This window comes from Carassius carassius, chromosome 4, assembly GCF_963082965.1.
Source record: "Carassius carassius chromosome 4, fCarCar2.1, whole genome shotgun sequence".
NCBI classification, from domain to species: domain Eukaryota; kingdom Metazoa; phylum Chordata; class Actinopteri; order Cypriniformes; family Cyprinidae; genus Carassius; species Carassius carassius.
The window spans coordinates 24,800,645-24,821,149 of NC_081758.1; the positions used below are offsets into that span (position 1 = coordinate 24,800,645).

Sequence of the window (20,505 nt, forward strand, 5' to 3'; positions counted from 1 at the left end):
GGAGCATAAAAAAGAAAATAATACTAATGGAACTACAAAAGAACGTCAACAGAAAGCACCCCAAAAATCAAATGCAACTATCTTTTCTCCTGTAACCAATGTAGACACATGGACCAGAAGATACAGTGTTTTAAATATGAACAATGTCTTCAATAAGTGTTGGTTTTATTAGAGGAGAAATGTAACAATGTCATTCATCAATTCTTCATACATTCATTTTTGTTTCCAAGAACATTGACTAAAACAAAACAAGATTGTCAATCATGAACCGTTTTTTAACATGTGCAGTTAGTCCTTATAAACCAAACGAAACACTGAAAAACAGTTAAAAACATTCATTCACTCACTCACACAAACGCACAGAGACATGCACGCTCATATCAAGCCAGATATTCCAACCCTCAAAAAGACAGAGACAGGCGCTTCAGCGGTTGTGAGACTTCCTGTGTTTTCCAGGCATTTGGTAAGGGTTGTCTCATGCACAGCAGACAAAAACTCTTTCACAGCATGTGCGTCTTCCAATAAAGAGGGAGATGTTCCAGTCTCTTATTCCTCCCTCATGGGAACGTCTTCTAGAGGTACTAATGCCTCCAAGGAGCCAGTGCTGCAATGCTGCAATGTTGTTATGGAGATAACAGTGTGCAGTAAGAAGAGAACCAGCACACACAGTTTCAATTTACTGCCATGAAGACGATTTGTACATGACACCGCTCCTGAAGATAACCTCCTATGCAAAGACAAGGAGCCTGGGAGGCGTGTCAGAGCACATGCTGCGCCTACAGTGGAGTCACACCCATTCCATCTGACATCACAGCAGTCTGGACCCTGACTGCTCAAATACTCCTCTTGAAACCCTGATGGGAAAGAGAGAAACACTGGCTTAGAACAGGGCAGAACATTATACACAGAGCATCGATTCAACATTCCTGAATGAACAATTACAAATCAGTTTGTGCAGTTTCTTAATTAATCCGACTTACTCACTAAACAGCAAGTCATGTCCAGCTCTATTTTAGTATTATTTATATAGACTATTATAGTATTTATATGTATTTCGAATTAGCATTTATTTTTCTATTTTCAGTTTTCATTTTAATCTAGGGTTTTACTGATTTAAAGTGTTTTTTTTTGTTTTTTTATCAGATCTTTTTTTCTATTTAGCATTATTTCAGTTTTAGTACTTAAACTATTTAATTTAGTTGCTAAGCCCACATTTCAAATTTGAATTAAAGCTTTTTTATATTTGTATATATTTGTATTTTATTATGTTTATTTTTTTTTCAATTAACAAAAATTATTTTTAATAGTTTTAGTTAACAATAACAACACTGCATGGCCTAACAAATGATACTGTTGCTTTTGTGACCAAAATTAGCATAGTTACTGACTGGTTGTTCTTGTTCATATGACAATCTTTAGGCAAAATACACATATTATGAAATTTAGCAGTTAATTTTCTAATAATAATGACAATAATAAAACTCTATTTAGCCAAACGTATGTGTAATTCCAGCCATTTCCCTGGGGTGGAATATTATTAAGAATTGTACTTTCAACTTTAATGCAACAGTCTGAAGAATGTCCTTTTTTATGTCAGCATAGCAATGAGGCGGTGCACAAAGCAAGGTTCATATAAAATTGTTTTACTGAGTCCAGGGTGGATGGGCTTGATTGGCCTGCACAAAGTCCTGACCTGACCTGGGATGAACACTCTGTCTCAATTCATCCCAAAGGTGTTCAGTGGGATTAGTGAAGGCCAGACTGCTGCAACAGGGTTAGACTGGAAGCACCCAGTTCTGGAATAGTATAAAGGCCAAACCTGATGATTAGAAGGGGTTTCACACATAGTGTATGTATTCTGTGATTTACCTGCACAGAGAAAGCTTGGCAGACCAGCATACAGCAGATGGTCATTGTCAGGTAGGATGAAGGGGCAGCTGGCTGTGACCTCACCACAGTAGTGCCTGCATGGGAGCCACCTCACACACTGTCGCTGGGGAACCGGAAAATATTCTGCACAAAGCCAGGCTTTATACACTGCCTGAAACACACAAATATCATTACACTCTTATTCAGATTTATGCTGAATACTAAAGTTTGTGGTGCGTCTACGTCCATCATCCTTATATCTCATACCTAAGTGTTTTTGGTAGTTACTAAAAGAGCCTCTCACCTGACACAGGTGTGTTTGCGCGCGCACTGAGTAGTCATCCGCCATGTATTTGCGCGTGAGGACCTGAAACTCCTCATATTTTTCCTGAGCGTGTTGGTCGAGTCGGATGTACGCGTGGACACAAGCGCTGCACAGGTCCCCGTCCTCCGGTCCGCCGCTGAACAGGTCACGAATGACACGGGTCAGACTGCAGTTGATCCCGTCAGGACTGGTCATGCTCTCCAGTAGGTCCGCTATTGTGAGCGCGTCGCAAAAGGACAAGCTGAAGTTCCGGAAGTACTCCAAAAACGCGTGTGGCGACACCGTGGGTACCGGTACAGAATAGGAGGAGCTCACCAAACCGCTCTTTTGCCGGTAAAGCGTAGAGCACGCGGACTCCAGAGGTGCGCGGCGCCGCGCGTCAGCCTCCACGCACTCTGGTCTGTTTTCTGTCAGGTTGTTCAAGAGGACCCCGCAGTCCTCATCGCGAAGGCCCGTCTGGGCGTCGTGACTCGCGTTGCTCCACGTCCTCCGGTGAGTCCGGTCTCTCGAGCGGAGCTTGCCTCCCGCGCAGAGCCAGAGGTGATCGGACAACAACGCCGTGAAAAAGAGCAGCGACGCCAGGCTCATACGCCATCTCTGCACCTTCTCCGGCTCCGCGCACGGTTTGTCGATGGGTTCGGGCACGCGGCAGATTTCTAACTCGGCGTCAAGTTTCCCTCCACACCGCCAGGCGCCCGTGATCATATTTTAGAGGGGGAGACAAAGCGCGAGCTCACACGGGCGGGTCTCCTCCGCAATATTGTCCACCGCGACGTTTACATGATGGCTCGAAGCATCCCTTTCACCTGCTGCTCAGAATTAAGCTGCACTGCAAACACCTGTGTCTGAATAACCGAGACAGTGCATGGTGAAGCACCTGCCGCGAGACTCCATCACCTACCCCGCATCTCCTTGATAACACATCGTGAAAAGCCGAGTCTTACTCATTCACGGGCATCTCTGAGGCGGCAGGGTGTAGAGCTCGTGCGTGTTTGTCTGTCTGTAGGGGGCTTGTCATCTTTCCGTGGTCTCCTTCACTCTGTCGCCATCTTCGCTCGCACTCAGACGAACCCTGAGATGTTTTAATTGAAGGCGGGGGTGTGACGCGTGCGCTGTAGCGCGCATCCTTGCCTCCTCCATTGAAACTTCATTCACTATGCGCTCACCATTCAACAGCGCGCATTGTTGCCCACCCACCCGTCGAGGAATCACCCCGCGCGCCTTCCTCGAACAGGGCAGACGCACAGATCGCGGTTACGCGCGCAGAGCATCTTCACAGCACTGGGGGAATGTGCGTGAGAAAATATATAGACTGTAAACGTTAAAGCCTTTTATCGTCTACCGTTCATTTTGATCCGTTTTATCACGTCGTTTTAGCGGTGGTCTCCTTGACATATCAAAATAACTGACAAAACATATATATATATGAAATAATTTCATTTAAACTATATAGCCCCTCACACTACGGTTAGGATAAAATGGAAATAAAAAGGCCATATGGGGTAAAAGACCCATTGTAATTTTGAACGTATTTCTGAAACATTACATGTCAATAAAAACAACTACAGCACTTTCCCAAACAACTGTGTTTAAAGTGGTTATTGACTACTCCATTCAAAGAGAAAATGTATTTGTGAACTACATTTGGAGCTCTTAAGTTCACTTAATGAAAACAATTTTTCATATTATGTAAAATATGAAAAATAGATTCAAATAAACCAGGGAAAAGTTCTGTCCCAAATTCTTTGCCTATTATTTATTTCAGTAATGTTCTATCATAATTTACTGTAGAGGATTTAGACAGATATATAGATAGATAGTTAGGCATGAATACTGACTTATAGGACAATACTCTTTTTTTCACACTAGATGGCGCTATAAACCCAAATAAACTGCAGTGCGAAACTTGGCAGCAGTAGCTGAGAAAACAATGTGAACTGAGGTGCTCTGTTGAGTGTTTCAGAGGAGAGGGTGGGATTTATCATCTGGACTTTTGATATTGTGCTATAATAAGCCTTGAGGGACTAGGTGTGTTTCCGGGCCGAGCTCCGTCCAGATCTTTCACTGGTTTTAAATAAACTCTAGAGCATTTACAAGCCCTGCAGGGCTTATAAAAGGGTTAGTATTGTACTCAAACAGCAGTTTTGAGAGCTTTTGTAAGAAAGAGACGACTGGGGCTCCTCTTATGACTTATTCGGAAATCAGTGTTTATGTTTGAGGTCATGTTAGTTAGTAACAGATGCTAAATTCTAGACTTTATTCAGAGTGAAATACAGAGCACTTAATTACAGGGAGAATCTGCATGGATCAACTTTTTATAGTAATTTTAGATCACGTGTTTTGTTGCTGTGGCTCTCAAAATGCGTCTTTTCCACAGACAAGCAAGTACAAGACTTTTTCTGCACATCTATACAATAGTATGCAACTATGATGCCCTTCTTCTTTAGAGCGGTTCAATCGGCTGAATTTTAAGCTGAACTTTGTTCAAGCATGTTTGAAATGGTACATCAAGACTCAACTGTGAAATGCTGCTTCCTTGTAAATGTCACAATCAAGCCCACATGGGATCTGGTTGCACTGAATTCCATTGAAATCTGCTGAACCTTCTGTGGAATTAAGTGTGCCCATATTTCATGTGGGTCTGCTCATAATTGTGTGATTTTAAAATTCAGTATACATCTTTCTGATGATCCGTATTATATACAGACAGGCAGATAAGCCCACACAATAGTGAACTGAGATCAGATGAGATGTTGAGATGTTGACCATATGTTAGAAAAACCTGTCAGCCATTATAATAGAAAATATGAAAAATACTTTCTTCCTTTGCAGTATTTTAATATACAGTGGCAACAACCCCCCCCCCCCCCCCCAAAAAAAAACCTGAACCCATTTGGTAGGTTTTTATTTATTTATTTTTTAATTAAATTTTGCATTAATTGGTCATAAAATGTCATCTGAGTCTACAGAATTATAGAGAAGTATAGAGAAACTTAATGTAAATATGTTAACAAAAAAACAATCATAATATTTGTATGCATGTTCTTCATATTTACAACAGTGACTGTATAACTTTGAAATTCATCTTTTCACACTGAGGACAACTGATAACAACTATTGCTATTATACAACTATTGCAAGATGATAATGTGTCATTTGTTCTTATGTAAATATTATATATATATATATATATACAGTAAATATATATATATATATATATATATATATATATATATATATATAGATAGATAGATAGATAGATAGATAGATAGATAGATAGATAGATAGATAGTACTGTCTTTCAGACAAAATAAGTACAATTTACCCTTATGATCCTGTTTAAAATGTTTAGCTCTTAATCCAGTTTCAATGGGTTCACATAAGTTTTCTTGACACTGTATCTTTTCATCTGTTTCTCTCTCTCTCTTCTTATGCATACTCTTTAGTTTTGTGCTGTGCTGTTCAGAGGACTTAGAGAACTTTTGTATGTTCATTTTGTGAATGAATTACCCGACCCCTCCGCAGGTTTATCCAACATGGGGTCACAGTTGAGAGGGCATAAGTCAAACTTCAAAGATGAGCTAAAGATCAAATGAAATGCACACCAACTAAGAACACACATGCTGGCATTTACTTAAAAATGGATGTAGAAACACTTAGTTTCACATGATCACATACACAGTCTTAGGAGACGAGAGAGCGTTCTGCTGAACCAATCACAAATGACAAATAAAAAATCTCATTCTTTTACTCTGATTTTGGAGGAGGATCTTAAGTGGTTTTACACTGCTGTTGAGCCTTTGATTAGGGTTTGAAGTGTGTATAAGTGCCTTCCTCATCCTCATTACTGAGTTTCTCATCATGATCCTTGACATCTGACCTCTGACAGATAAAGGTCAAAGTTGGGAATGTGCTGAGGTTTGCTGAGAACACCACTTATCAAAAAGACAACTCAATCTGTTTTTATGAGTGTCATTATTAGAAAGTGAAAGTATACAGTGAAAAAAGCAGTGAAATTGATCCTGTATGTGGTGCATTATCCATGTAGGTTTGTGCATTAAAGAGAGTTGTTGCAAGACTGCAGTTTGTCACAGTGACAAAAGAGGGCAGCAGAATCTGCATTACTGTACATAACCTCTGTGTGCAACGTGTGTGTGTGCGTAATGAAATGTGCTGATTGATTTTGTGCTTCGCAATTCTCAGAAATACAACCCACTGCTTCATAAGGAGCCATAGAAACCACAAATCTGCACCAAAAAACACACATAAGTCAAAGCCCTTCAGTTAAACAGTTTCTTATAACAGTATTCAGGTTCCCTTCAGTCAGAATTTACATCAGTATGCTCTGTTAACAGTTAGCTACAGCACACAGAGGAACTACTTTTAAAAATGCATTCTATTTTACCGTTTCAATTTCTCATATTAAAAGGACTACAACTGGACTGCAATCACAATATAATGTGAAGAAACAAAGAATATTTCCATGGCTTATTTATGGATATTGATACAGCATTAAATCATTTGTAGATGTGTCATGACTTTTGGACCTTTCTCTTTTTTCTTGTTATCTTTAGTAATCTTCTACCTTTTTATGTATAAGGTTTACCCTTCTACAGACAGAGATAAATTTGTTTGTCTCCTTGTTAAACACTATTAGTTAAACTGCAGTGATGTTTATCTTTGGATAAAACGTCTGCTTGAATATCTATTGTTAAACTTGATGTCTGAATTAGAAATGGCTTTCTTGATGTCAGATTGTAAAGTGTTACCCTTTTATTCAGCAAGGATGCATTAAACTGTTCAAAAATGACAATAAAGGCATTTATAATGTTGCTAAAGATTTATATTTCAAATAAATGCCATTATTTCTATATGTCAAAAATGCATCAGGGTTTACACAAAAACATTAGGCAGCAAAATTGATAATAGGAAATATTTGAGCAGCAAATCAGCATATTAGAATGATTTCTGAAGGATCACGGTGACTGGTGTAATGATGCTGAAAATTCAGCTTTGCCATCACAGGAATAAATGACAAATTGCTAAATATATTAAAACAGAAAACAGTTATTTAAAAAAGGTATTTGGTTGTATCTGAGTGGCCAATATGTTTTATTAATAAAAAGCTTATCCATCTACTGCCATAAATGTTATCCATAAAGATAATTGGACAAGTTTTTGGGGCAGACCTGACCTGTTGAAAAAAGAGATGGTCTTAGTCCCCCCTGGGGTGGTGCCGCTCTTCTGTCTAGAAATATGACACATAGTCTTAGAGTTTGCACTTGACTAACTTGGGCCCAGGTCAGGAAGCAGACATACCGGCTAAACCGAGCTGCCTCACGTCACAGAAATCAGTTAATTCTCAGCACATAGAGATCCTTTCACCTAGATATCACACTATAGAGACTGTCTATTCCCTGAACTAGAAAATACAAAAACCGTCCAAACCAATTTAAGAGTAACAATTTAATTGATGTTAAACAAATAAAAAACAGATGTAATACAGATAAACAAATGATAAAGCCTGGCTTGCTGAATATCAGGTCCCTTTCAATGAAAGCACTTTTTGTAAATGATATGATTACTGAACATAAACTAGATGTGCTCTGTTTGACAGTAACCTGGCTAAAACCAGATGATTACATTATTTTAAAAGAGTCTACCCCCCAAGATTACTATTATAAACATGAGCCGTGTCCAAAAGGTAAAGGGTGAGGTGTTGCTACAATTTCTAACAATATTTTCAGTACTTCTCAGATGGTGGGCTTCAAGTAACTCATCTGAAGTAATGGCAGTTCATATAACATTATCCAGAGAAACAAGTGTTAATGATAAATCTCCTGTGATGTTTATACTGGCTACTGTATACAGGCCACCAGGGCACACCTGAAGCTTGCTTGGAGCGTGATACAAATAATGGTCCTACGGAGCCACTAAAAGCTTAGCCGCTTGCTAGTGGTAGCCTGTAGCATTACAGTACATGAAAGTTCACTTACCACATACACAGAGAAAGGAGGAATGTCTGATAGGACGATGACAAATGATTTGCAGATCCTGAGCACCAATGACAAACATCTAATCTTGTCAAATGTGTGGTAAGTATTGCCGTTCCCTATAGAGTCCTTGTGACCATTATTCGAAAAAGTGGTAGTGAACGTAAAATGAACACGGAACTGGGATGAGGCGGATTGCGGGAGAGAGGGTGGGGGAAGGAATCATAATGTCAGCTTAGCATTGTGATGTCTGTCAGCCATTTGCGATGGATGATGGCATCGTCTTTCGGCCCAACCCTACTCTAGGTTAAATAACATCACATGGAGTTGATGTTGATGGTGTTGAAATTATGCAGCCTAGTGATGATATCTCATATAATTTTCTAGTCTTGAGCAAACTTTATATAGCTAATACTGTAAATTCTACTCCTTGTTACAATTATGGTAGAACCATCACTTCTACCACAAAAGACTGTTTTGTAAGTAATCTTCCTGATTTATCTCAATTCCTCAGCATATCCAATACCTCAGAGAGCAGCCCAGAAAATGGAGTGCAGCTGTAGAAAAACAAAACTAGAGGTATTTCGTATTGCTTGGCGGGAAAGTACCCTATCCTACAGAAAAGCATTAAAAATGCTAGATCTGATTACCTTTTGTCTCTTTTAGAAGAAAACAAGCATAAACCCAGATACATAGTGGCTAAATTAACGAATATTGCACTATAGATCCCCTGAGGAACAATTACACTCATTCTCCACTATAGGAAAGGAAGAATTCTATAAACTTGTTAAATCATCTAAACAAACAACATGTAGCCTATGTTAGACCTTATTCCATCTGAGCTCCTAAAAGAGGTGCTTCCAGAAGTCATAAATCCTCTTTTGACTATTATTAATTCATCATTGTCTCTAGAAAATGTCTCCAAAACCTCGAAATTGGCTGTTAATAAGCCTCTCATTAAAAAACTACAACTTAACCCTAAAGAACTAGTTAATTACAGACATATGAAGTGAAGTGACATTCAGCCAAGTATGGTGACCCATACTCAGAATTTGTGCTCTGCATTTAACCCATCCGAAATGCACACACACAGAGCAGTGAACACACACACACACACACACTGTGAGCACACACCCAGAGCAGTGGGCAGCCATTTATGCTGCGGCGCCCGGGGAGCAGTTGGGGTTCGATGCCTTGCTCAAGGGCACCTAAGTCGTGGTATTGAGGGTGGAGAGAGAACTGTACATGCACTCCCCCCACCCACAATTCCTGCCGGCCCGGGGCTCGAACTCACAACCATTCGATTGGGAGTCCGACTCTCTAACCATTAGGCCACGACTTCCCCACGACAAGACCGATCTTGAATCTCCCTTTTCTGTCCAAGATACTAGAAAAGGTAGTATCCTCACAATTATATTCCTTCTTAGAGAAAAATGTTATCTGTGAGGATTTCCAGTCAGGATTTAGACTGTAATATAGTACTGAGACTGCTCTCATTAGAGTTACAAATGACCCGCTCTTATCATCTTATCGTGGTTGTATCTCTCAATAAGTGCTACTGGATCTTAGCGCTGCGTTCAACACTATAGACCACAATATTCTTTTGAATAGACTAGAAAATGTTGTGGGCATTAGTGGAAGTGTATTAGCATGGTTCAAATTGTACTTATCTTGAAGAGGTATCATATCGATCACAAGTGCAGTATGGAGTACCTCAAGGCTCAGTTCTAGGGCCATTACTTATCATGCTTTACATGTTACCCTTGGGAAATATCATCAGGAAAGACAGTGTTAGCTTTCACTATTATGCTCTATATTTCTTTGTGGCCCGGTGAAACATACCAATTTGAAAAACTAACAGAATGCATAGTATTTATAAAAAACTGGATGACAAGTAATTTCTTACTGCTTAATTCAGAAAAATAGAGGTGTTAATTATCGGACCTATACCACCACATGTAATAACCTAGAACACTGTCTAACACTTGATGGCTGCTCTGTCAGTTCTTCGTCATCAGTTAGGAACCTAGGTGTGCTATTTGATAGCACACTTTCCCTTGAAAGCCAAGTTTCTAGCATTTGTAAATCTGCATTTTTCCATCTCAAAAATATATCTAAATTATGACCTATGTTCTTAATGTCAAATGCAGAAAGTTTAATTCATGCGTTCATGACCTCAAGGTTAGATTATTGTAATGCTTTATTGAATGGTTGTTCTGCATGCTAAATAAACAAACTCCAGCTAGCCCAAAATGCAGCAGCTAGAGTTCTTACTAGAACCAGGAAGTATGACCATATTAGCCCGGTTCTGTCAACACTGCTCTGGCTCTGTATCAAACATTGTACAGATTTTAAAATCTTGCCTATTATAAAGCCCTGAATGGCTTAGCACCTCAGTATTTGAACAAGCTCTTGTTACATTGTAGTCCTGCACGTCCACTGAGTTCTCAAAACTCTGGCAATTTTCTAATACCTAGAATATCAAAATCAACTGTGAGCAGCAGATCCTTTGAGCGCCTAAACTCTGGAATAACCTACCTAACATTGTTCGGGAGGCAGACACACTCTTGCAGTTTAAATCTAGATTAAAGACCCATCCAACACATTTCTAATATTCAAATTTGTTAAAGGATTTTTAGGCTGCATTAATTAGGACAACCCGGAACACTTCCCATAACACCAAATGTACTTGGTACTTTGTTATAAGAATGGCATCTATGCTATTAGTATTATTGTTTCTTTTTTATTCTGAGGTCACAGTAGCCACCAGATCCAGTCTATCCAGATCAGATGGTCACTGCAGTCACCCAGATCTAGTACATATCCAGCCCAGATGGTGAATCAGCATCTCTACAGCCCTGAAAGACGGTGGAGATCAGGACAAGTAGATGACCCCCAGAGACAGATCCCCAATGAAGACCTTGTATCCTAGATGGCCACCTGGACAAGACCACAGGAACCAGTTGAGTATTCTGCACAATGTGACATTTCTGCAGCCTGGAATTTAACTACTGTTTTGTCTGGCCAGACGAGAACTGGCCCCCCGACTGAGCCTGGTTTCTCCCAAGGTTTTTCCTCCATTCTATCACTGATGGAGTTTTGGTTCCTTGCTGCTGTTACCTCTGGCTTGCTTAGTTGGGGACACTACATTTACAGTGATATCGTCAACTATATTCCACAGATACTATTTAAACTAAACTGAGCTGGATGATGACATCACTGAATTCATTGAACAGTATTTTTCCTATTTAATGCTGTAAAGTTGCTTTGACACAATCTGTATTGTTAAAAGCGCTATATAAATAAAGGTGAATTGACTTGACAAGTAAGCAGGGCCAGTAGAAACCCCTGATGTCCAAGCCATGAGACCCAACACTGTGTTTCACAGATGGAGTTGAGTGATGGACTGTCACAGTTTTTCCCCAGACTCTCTCAGTACCAGCCATATCCATTTCATTAGTCTTTTAGTTTTAAATTAGCCATCAACATCTTAGATGCACTAAAAAGTGTTCCTAGGTCTGACGTGTGTCAGTATAGTGTAGTACCATTGTTTGTCTAGAAAAATAATTTCACAATGTGCAAACTCGCACAAACAGAAGCGACACCTGGTGTTTATTAAGTCAGACCCCAGACCGCAACATGTTCTATGTGTGCGTGTGTTTGAATGAATGAATGACAATAGTGTGTGCGCTTTTCTTGAGGACCACTGTTCTGACCTGAAGTTTGTAGAGCCAGTATCCGCTCAGCTATATAAACACTTACTCACAACTATATTGCAGCCTGTGTTTATGAGCGTGTATCTGAATGTGCATGGTGTTCGAATTTACACTTGGCAATGGAATGACACCATGTGTCTGATTTTATTGCATCTTACTAAGTCCTGAACAGTCACATATATCACAGACCTGGTAATTTTCACAAGATGATAGAAGATGAGTTAGAGAGCTGCGCTGGCTGTGTAAATTACTTTTTTAGCACAAACTACAGAAAGATGCACGGCACAGACACCACAGACTTATTTTCATTAATGTTTCTTGGGGTTGATGCAGAAACGAATGCAACATTTTCATGAAATACCATGAAAAAAATGTGGTGTGAATAAATGTGTGTGTGTGTGTTATTCTAGAGAAAAGACGCAGAGCGTTGTCTCAGAACACACACTCCGCTGTATCCTTGAACACGTGTCTTTTCCTTTGACCCCGATGAATGTGTTGACGGATTCATTGTAAGCGGTTGCCTTCTTGCTAAGAAAACTTTTAACACCTTATATTTGTACAGATGTAGGCATGCAATGCTCATTCTCACACACAGCAATCATCTTACTATTCGTCCTCTGTAGTTGTGCCTTGGCTGTCACAGCACAGAGATGTACGTTACCCTAGATACCTAAATCAACCACAGCTAAATATTTAAGATATTTAATACTGAATCATGATTTGGACAGCACCCAGATTTAAGCTCTGCTTTACATATCCAAAAGCGATCAAGTGTGTGTGTTATTTTGATGGGAAATCAGGCTGTTTTTGTAATCTGGGGTTGCAGTTCTGACCATATTCTTTCGCAACAACTCATGAGACTGGAGAGAAAAGAAAAAGAGAAAAGTGGGAGTGCAAAAAGACATTGTTATGTGAAACATGTTGATAAAAGACCCACAACAGTGGTTTGTGCATGAGTGTATGAGTAAGTCTGTATCATCACTGTCTGCTCCCCAGAAATTTTCTGAAAGGATCAACCTCTACACTGTGAAATCTGAGGAACTTCAAATCCCATGGTGCCCCACTGAAATAACAAAGAAGAGATGATGATGAACTGGTCCAACATAGAAAATAACTCCTACAGATGAAGGTATTAGAAAGACAAAAAAAAAAGCAATCTCACATGTTCTTATCCTTGAATAGAAAAATTTTTAATGTAGTTTTTTTTGTAGTAACATAACTTGTTTCATAAAATAGAAAGTCAAAAATATTATTAGAATTATAATATTTATATTTGAATAAGTACTTTATTTTGCAATATCAAAAACATTAACACCACAATAAACTAGAAGTAGCAACAGATATTTTCTTCTGTATCGTAACATATTCACTGTATCGTGAATTTTCATTTCCAACTTTACAGGCTATGTAAAATAAACACATTGTAAAATAAATAGACTGAACTTGAAGTGTAAGCTCAGGAAATCTCTCTGTCCATTTCTCTCTGTTTCACTCTTTTTTGTTTTCTCTGTCTGACACGCATTCCTTTGCGTGTCTCAGTCTCTCTTTCTCTCTCTCTCTGTCTCCTTCTGTCTGCCTCACTTAGCCCTTCTGTGAATGAATGTGTGAGACAGAGTCCCTTTTTGTGTTTCTTTCTTTGTCTGTCTTGCTTTGTTAAACCTCTCTTCTTCTCTCACATTCACACACACATAGAGCGAAGAATCTGTAGCTCCAGTTGACCCGCGGAAAAGTCAAAGACAGAATTAGAGGAGACTTCAGGAAGCAGCCGTTTACTTGGGATGCACAAACGCAGTAAAGCCAACCCCCCCCCCCCCATTCTGGGCAAAACATCCAATTTATTCATCAAAGTATTTAGGCTGCCGTTGCCGCTGATGGCAGTGACAAGTCAAGAGAGGAAGATGACAGTGTTGTGCTTCGACTTCAACAGTGAAGGCTGAGGTTTCATGGCTGGAATAACACAGTCAGGCCCGCAGCAGATCTCTAATAACGGCAACGCAAGCGAGCAGCGTGATGTGATGTGACTAAACCAGACTGCTCAGAGCAATGGTGTCACATCATGACTACATAAAGAAAATACATTATATAAAAAAGCTCTCTGACCTGTTAATTGGGCTGTAAAAAGCTCCAGAATGAACTTGTTTAAACATCTAAATGATACAGTGCAAAGCAACTGCAGTGATTGATGGATTATACTTTCATATTCATTATATTTCCACACATTTTTAAGTTGTTGACACATGCAGAGGGTGTTTTCTTACTAAATCACCACAGAACATAACCCATACTTATAGAAAGCAAATTCAGATTAAAAGCAAACTCGCACTCCCTCTTTCTCAAAGCTGGCGGTGTGTATTTGCGGTCCAGGACAAACAATGATCTTAATCCTCGGCTGGTTTTAGGCATGTTTATAGAAGTGAACTGCAGTGGTCTCTCTGCGGTTTTGCGAAATGAAGCCTCTCCCTTCACAGGCGAATGCCTTCTGCCGTGAAATCTCTTCTGTTAATCAACCACAGACAACAGGAGAGGAGGCTGCAAATAATAGTGCACGCTGAGCACTGCAAAAACAAACATCCTGTCTGTGGAGGATGGACATTCCTCTGTCCCTCATATATTGCTATTTCTCTTCATCTCTGTCACTATTTATTTGTTCTGAGACAGTAGAAGTGATGCCGGTTCATCTCTTGTTCTCAGCATGAGCAGATTCGGCCCTTACTGTGCCATTAAAGGTTCAGTCTATAATGTAGCATTAGAGGGTGGAGCATTACCAGCAGCAACCCCTACTGACATAAAAGAGCCCAGAGAGACCCTCTTTTTTTTTTGCTTTATTTTGCATAACAAAACATATTAGGAAAGGGGAAAGCTCTGCCCTGGGCCTCCATACTGGGTTTTAGTAATGCAGCCCGCTTTGAGGAATTGTAGTATTTGAATAAACACTAAAGGTGACTTCATTAATGTTTAAACCAATGTAGTCATGTTTTGAAAGTAGTGTTCCTGTTTGCAGAAATCATGTAATCAGAATAGTTTCACGTAAATGTCTGATCCCCCGGATATTATTAGTATTCATATGTGACATTTACACATATAAACTTACAATACTGACATATTAACAGCATCTCAAACATAGAAGTATTCATGTACGTGCAGATTTATACTTAAATCATTTTTGAGCCCAAAACTCTAACCACTATATAAATGTAGTTTAGTTAGCAGATGCGTGTGGAGTGACAATGATTTTAGTTACAATACTATTATATAGATATATAGTTTTCAGGTCCCCAATGTTTCAATGGATTCAACATTTGAGAATGAGTGTGATTATACATACGGAGTTTATTATGCCATTTTTTTCTCATGATGAGCTATCATTTAGTTTCTGACTTGGAATGTAACGCACAAGTAAATGGATTGCATTTATGGTCATTTTATGGTGTGTTTGTCATTTTTATAGCCACAGCTGTCTCATAGAAAACAAAATGATTATTCAGTGATGATTAAATCATGACAGCATTTCCATTCTTTATTTTAATGTTTAGGCTTGTGTACAGGGATAAACCCCTTTTTAAATGAGTTGAATATGGCACATGAAATGACGCAAAGCAGAATGAAACTGTAATGTAATGAATAAAACTGTAATGTCAAATTAGGTAAATGGGTTACATATATATGATGGCATTAAATATATTTACTATAGTCATTAATTAAAAACTATGAAATCAAGCTATTTCATTCAATTAATTAAATATTCTCTAAACCTAAAATCATTGTTCATACATTTTAGATGCTGACAATATGTTAATAATGTACACTACTCTTCAAAAGTTTGCAGTCAGTAAATTTCTTTAAAGGAATGAATACTTTTATATTCAGTTATTTATTTCTAATTTAAATAAATGCTGTTCTTTTGAACTTCAAAGAATCCTAAAAAAAGTTAATATGGTTTCCATGAAAATATTTAACAGCACAACTGTTTACAACATTAATATTAAGAAATGTTACTTGAGCTCAAAATCAGTATTTCAGAATGATTTCTGAAGGATCATATGACTCTGAAGACTGGAGTAATGGCCGTTGAAAATTCAGCTTTGTCCATCACAAGAAATAATTACATTTTAAAATATATTAAACTAGAATAGATTTAAATTGGAATAATTTTTCACAGCATTACTGGTTTACTGTATTTTTTATCAAATAAATGCAGCTTAGTAAAGCAATAGAGACTTTTTTTGCAAATACGTTAAGTATTTTACAAATCCCACATTTTTAATACGTGTAGTGTATGTTTCAGTGTGCATGTAAACTTGTTCACTCCGAACAAGGTTTCAACAGGAGTAGGTATTCTAATAGACTAGCATGAAATATCTTGGATTAATCCAGTGCTAATGCAATGGTCAAACATTTCAGCAAAGAGCATAGCAGACATGAAGCCAGAGACCATAGCCAACAGGGCTGGGAGCCAAAGTGAGGCCAGGCCGAGCCCTGTTACAAACCCACACTCAAAGAGCTGGGTTATAATTCCCTGCACTGTCAAGTCCCTGTTGGATGGGGGAAAAAGAGACTCAGTGACAGTGAGACAGCAGCACATGTATACAAATGAGAAATATCATTTAATTTCCAAAGCCAACAGTCATCAAGTTCTTGTAAAAGGTGAAGACCTTTTTGCATGTCTTTTCACTGAGTGTTCGCTTGACTGTAAAATGATTTGAAATAAATAGAAAGCAATCCTTTTTTGTGGTTATTTAGATTCACACAAACAAAATGTTTTTCTCTCCCGCTTGAGCGAAGCTCCAGCTAAAGAGACAGGAGAAGGGTGTGTGAGTCTTTTCCGGAAGTGGTTTGCCACTGGGTTGTGTCTATGATTCCAACCCCAAGGAACAATCAGCGGGAACTTTTACACAGACACAGGAAATGAAGGGGTCAGGCGACACACACACACACACACACACACACACAACATGTCATGCTGTATTGCATGCAGCTGTTTGTAATTCACACTCTTGGATAAATAAAAAGGTTGGTTTTGGGATGTTTGGGAAATCTAAATGAGCAGCTGTATCCTCTCAATATGAACAGAGGAATAATGGTGCACACACACACACACTCACACACACACACACACACACACACACACACACACACACACACACACACACGCTTTCTGGGTAATGAATATTAGAGACATGAAGAATGAAAATGTATATGTTGCTCCTTTGATGAAAGAACTGAGAAAAACCTACCACCAGATGAAGGAAATGTCCAGCAATGTGTTTTCTTTCTAAATGATCTATTTTATCCCAGCTTTCTTAATGAAGGTCTGAAATATGATTTCATCAGCCACGAAAAAGAGAGAGCATTTAGAAATGAGTGCAATATGTGTGCGTGTGTGTATTTGTGCGAGTGTGTGGTTATATGAGATGTTCGGCATGCACGCTGCTCTTGTCTCAGAGCCACTTAGCTCTGAAAATGGAGAAAAAATCTATCCGGCCCTTTCTTCTCCTGCAACCCTGAAATCAGTCTTTTGTGCAACGCGAAATTTGCATTTATTTGCTAGGTTACCTTCATTAAACAAGTCATAGAAAAACATGGGATACTGATCATGCAAATGCTGGAAGTGTCAACATAAAACACATATCATGTTGATATACTACATGCAAACAGACATTTGGTCACACACTCTAATTCTGGGGTTTCAGAGAGACTGAAAGGCAATAACAGAGTGGTCAGTAGGGTTGGGTTCAGTTTTTGTAATCAGATGAATAAATTGTTGTCGTTTCTAAATAAAATTCTCAATGTAACATACCACATTTTGTAAAACACTATAGACATTACAATGTTTACAGTATTCAGATATGGAATACTCAGTATTGAAGTCAACATGTAACCGTAATTACAGCCTATTTTCACACAGCAATGTGATGTACACTACCATTTAAAAGTTTGAGGTCAGTCATTTTTTTTTATAATTCTCTATAATGCTCACAAAAGCTGCATTTTTTTAAAGGGGTCATATGATGCAATTTCATTTTTTCCTTTCTCTTTGGAGTGTTACAAGCTCTTGGTGCATAAAGAAGATCTGGAAAGTTGCAAAGACTAAAGCCTTAAATCCAAAGAGATATTGTTTATAAAAGTTGAGACTTGTCCACACCCCCCAAAACACCTTGTTTATACACGCCCCTACATATCTACGTCACTGTGTGAATATTTGCATAACACCCCCAAATGTTCACGGAACAACAACAACAGAAGGCGTACCTTTTATTCTCGCTGTTGCCGCCGCCATTTTGTGGAGACGCTGTGTGTTTCGTTTTGAAAGAGAAACTACTTTGCTTGGTCTTCCAAAAGAGTAGGATATCCACTTTGTCATGCCTGGAGCTGATCCATGCTGTCGCTGAGGAAATACATCAACTTCGAGCTGTCGATAGCTGGATCGGCTTTCACCATGGACGAAGCAGAGTCAAGCCCGGGATCATCATGTGTCCTTCGTTGAATCTGCCGGCCGCGCCGTTCTCTAATTAATCGGTCGACCGTTCCTCACTCAAGCCCGCAGTGTGTGAGGGTGTGTGGTTTCATGGAGGACTGTTTCCTGAACTTGTAGACTAGCTTACAATGGGTCGGTGCTTAAAGGCTGTTCTATAAAGTGGGGCAGTTCCAACTTTGTTAAGGACAGTCTGGTGCTTCTGATTTACAGCCTGTAAGTACATGTTTTATATTTAAAGAATTTGCCAATGATGATTCAAATTTGAGTTCTGAGCAGTGTAGTGTTTGTATGTCATTTCTCCGATCACAAATGCAGACATGGTTTTATGTTTACGCAGCGCGATACACAACGCAACGCGTAAAAAGACAGTATAAGTCATTATAATCAGTAATTATGTTCACACTGGATGCAACAAATGCCTCGTTTGTTATGTGTTTTATTAGTTTTGTCTGGTCGTGTAACATTTCCGTCACATGCTTGAGGTATTCAGTCAATCACAACTCACTGGATAGCGGACAGCTGCCCAATCAGCGTACACCTTGCTTTCCAGAACAATGAGCTTTATAAAAACTGATACGTTTCAGAAAAGCGGGGCATAGAGGAGAAACAATAATGTACATTATGTGGAACATAATGTGTTTTTTGAACCTTAAACTGCATAAAAACATTACATTACACCAAATACACAACATAATGTTCTTTTGAGCATGTCATATGACCCCTCTAAATATAGTAAAACAGTAATATTGTGAAATATTATTACAATTTAAAAGATCTATTTTCTATTTTAATATATATATATATATATATATATATATATATATATATATTTTTTTTTTTTTTTTTTTTCAGTAATGGCCATTACTCCAGTCTTCAGTGTCCAATGATCAAATCATTCTAATGCACTAATTTTAAATATAAAAATCTTTTGTATCATCATAAATGTCTTTACTGACACTTTTAATTTAAATGAACAAATAAAGAAAAAATCTTACTGACCCCAAATTTTTGAATGGTAGTGTATTTCTTAGTAAAACGTGAAATATTCAGTGAGAAAAAAAGGAAGAGAGATTTACTGACATACTGTGATGTAACATGAATGTGAGTATGCAGTTGATTATTATTTTAGGTAATTATTTAGCTTTTATATACTTTAGTTTTAATAACCACAGTTAAGAAACACACACACACACACACACACACACACACATATATATATATATATATATATTAGCTAAAATAATCAAAAGCTTGGAGTAAAGAAGCAACATCTGGACTTACACAGGACACACTGTATCAGCTAACATATCTGCTGCTTGCTGATTCTCCTGCACAGCCAACATAAAACAAGACATTCTTAAACATTCCTAAAGCCTATGACACTGAGGCTCCATTTCATTTACAAAGAATCCTTTCAGATCTTTTAAAGGCCACAAAAGCAAGAGGAAACAGTTTAATGTTCACTAAACGTACAGTACTTTGTCTCATACTAACATACAAAACGGTCTAAAAATGAATCAAACAAAGGACCACCTTTTAAAACAGAGTGAAAAGTGCTTTGCTGTTGCCTTCTAGACACTGGCATTTCATTTGTGTCCATCTTTTTCATCAGTATCACTGTCCTTAAAGACCATATGGCCTGTGGGGTGCTTTCTCCCACACACACAGGTCAGATTATTCCACCATGTGATGAGTGCTCAATGAATACTAAAACAATTGTTCATTTTTGTAATTTATAGTCCATTATTTCAGTTCACTTTTTACTTTAATTCTATTAAAGGTTTTCATTTACACTGAATGAATGATATTAATTTCATTCTGTAATGTAAATATTAAATCCATGTAGTCTCTTAAGCTTTTATATAGTATGTTTGTTGACATTAATTTAAACTAAATATATTATGATAAGACACAGCTATCCATTTACAGGCACACCAAATGGTAAAATGAAACTCTTATTGTTGTAGAATAGAATATTACAGCCTTATCACTCATCTAAGTGCAAAAATTGCAGCAGACATGTGACAGATGACGTTTAGTAAAGCAGCAAAATTCACCACACACACACACACACACACACACACACACACACACACACACACACACACACACACACACACACACACA

The 20,505-nt window shown here is 38.4% G+C and overlaps 1 protein-coding gene across 1 annotated transcript; it reads right to left on the reverse strand.

Annotated features, from left to right (window-relative positions):
* Positions 1–155: 155 nt before the first annotated feature.
* On the reverse strand, positions 156–3,473 carry LOC132130623 (NALCN channel auxiliary factor 2). The gene is made up of 3 exons (XM_059542397.1): positions 2,174–3,473; positions 1,870–2,041; positions 156–854 (listed from the first exon to the last, which is right to left on the reverse strand). Exons 1-3 carry the CDS (start codon positions 2,897–2,899, stop codon positions 547–549), a joined length of 1,206 nt encoding a protein of 401 aa, XP_059398380.1. The 5' UTR covers positions 2,900–3,473; the 3' UTR covers positions 156–546.
* Positions 3,474–20,505: the final 17,032 nt, after the last annotated feature.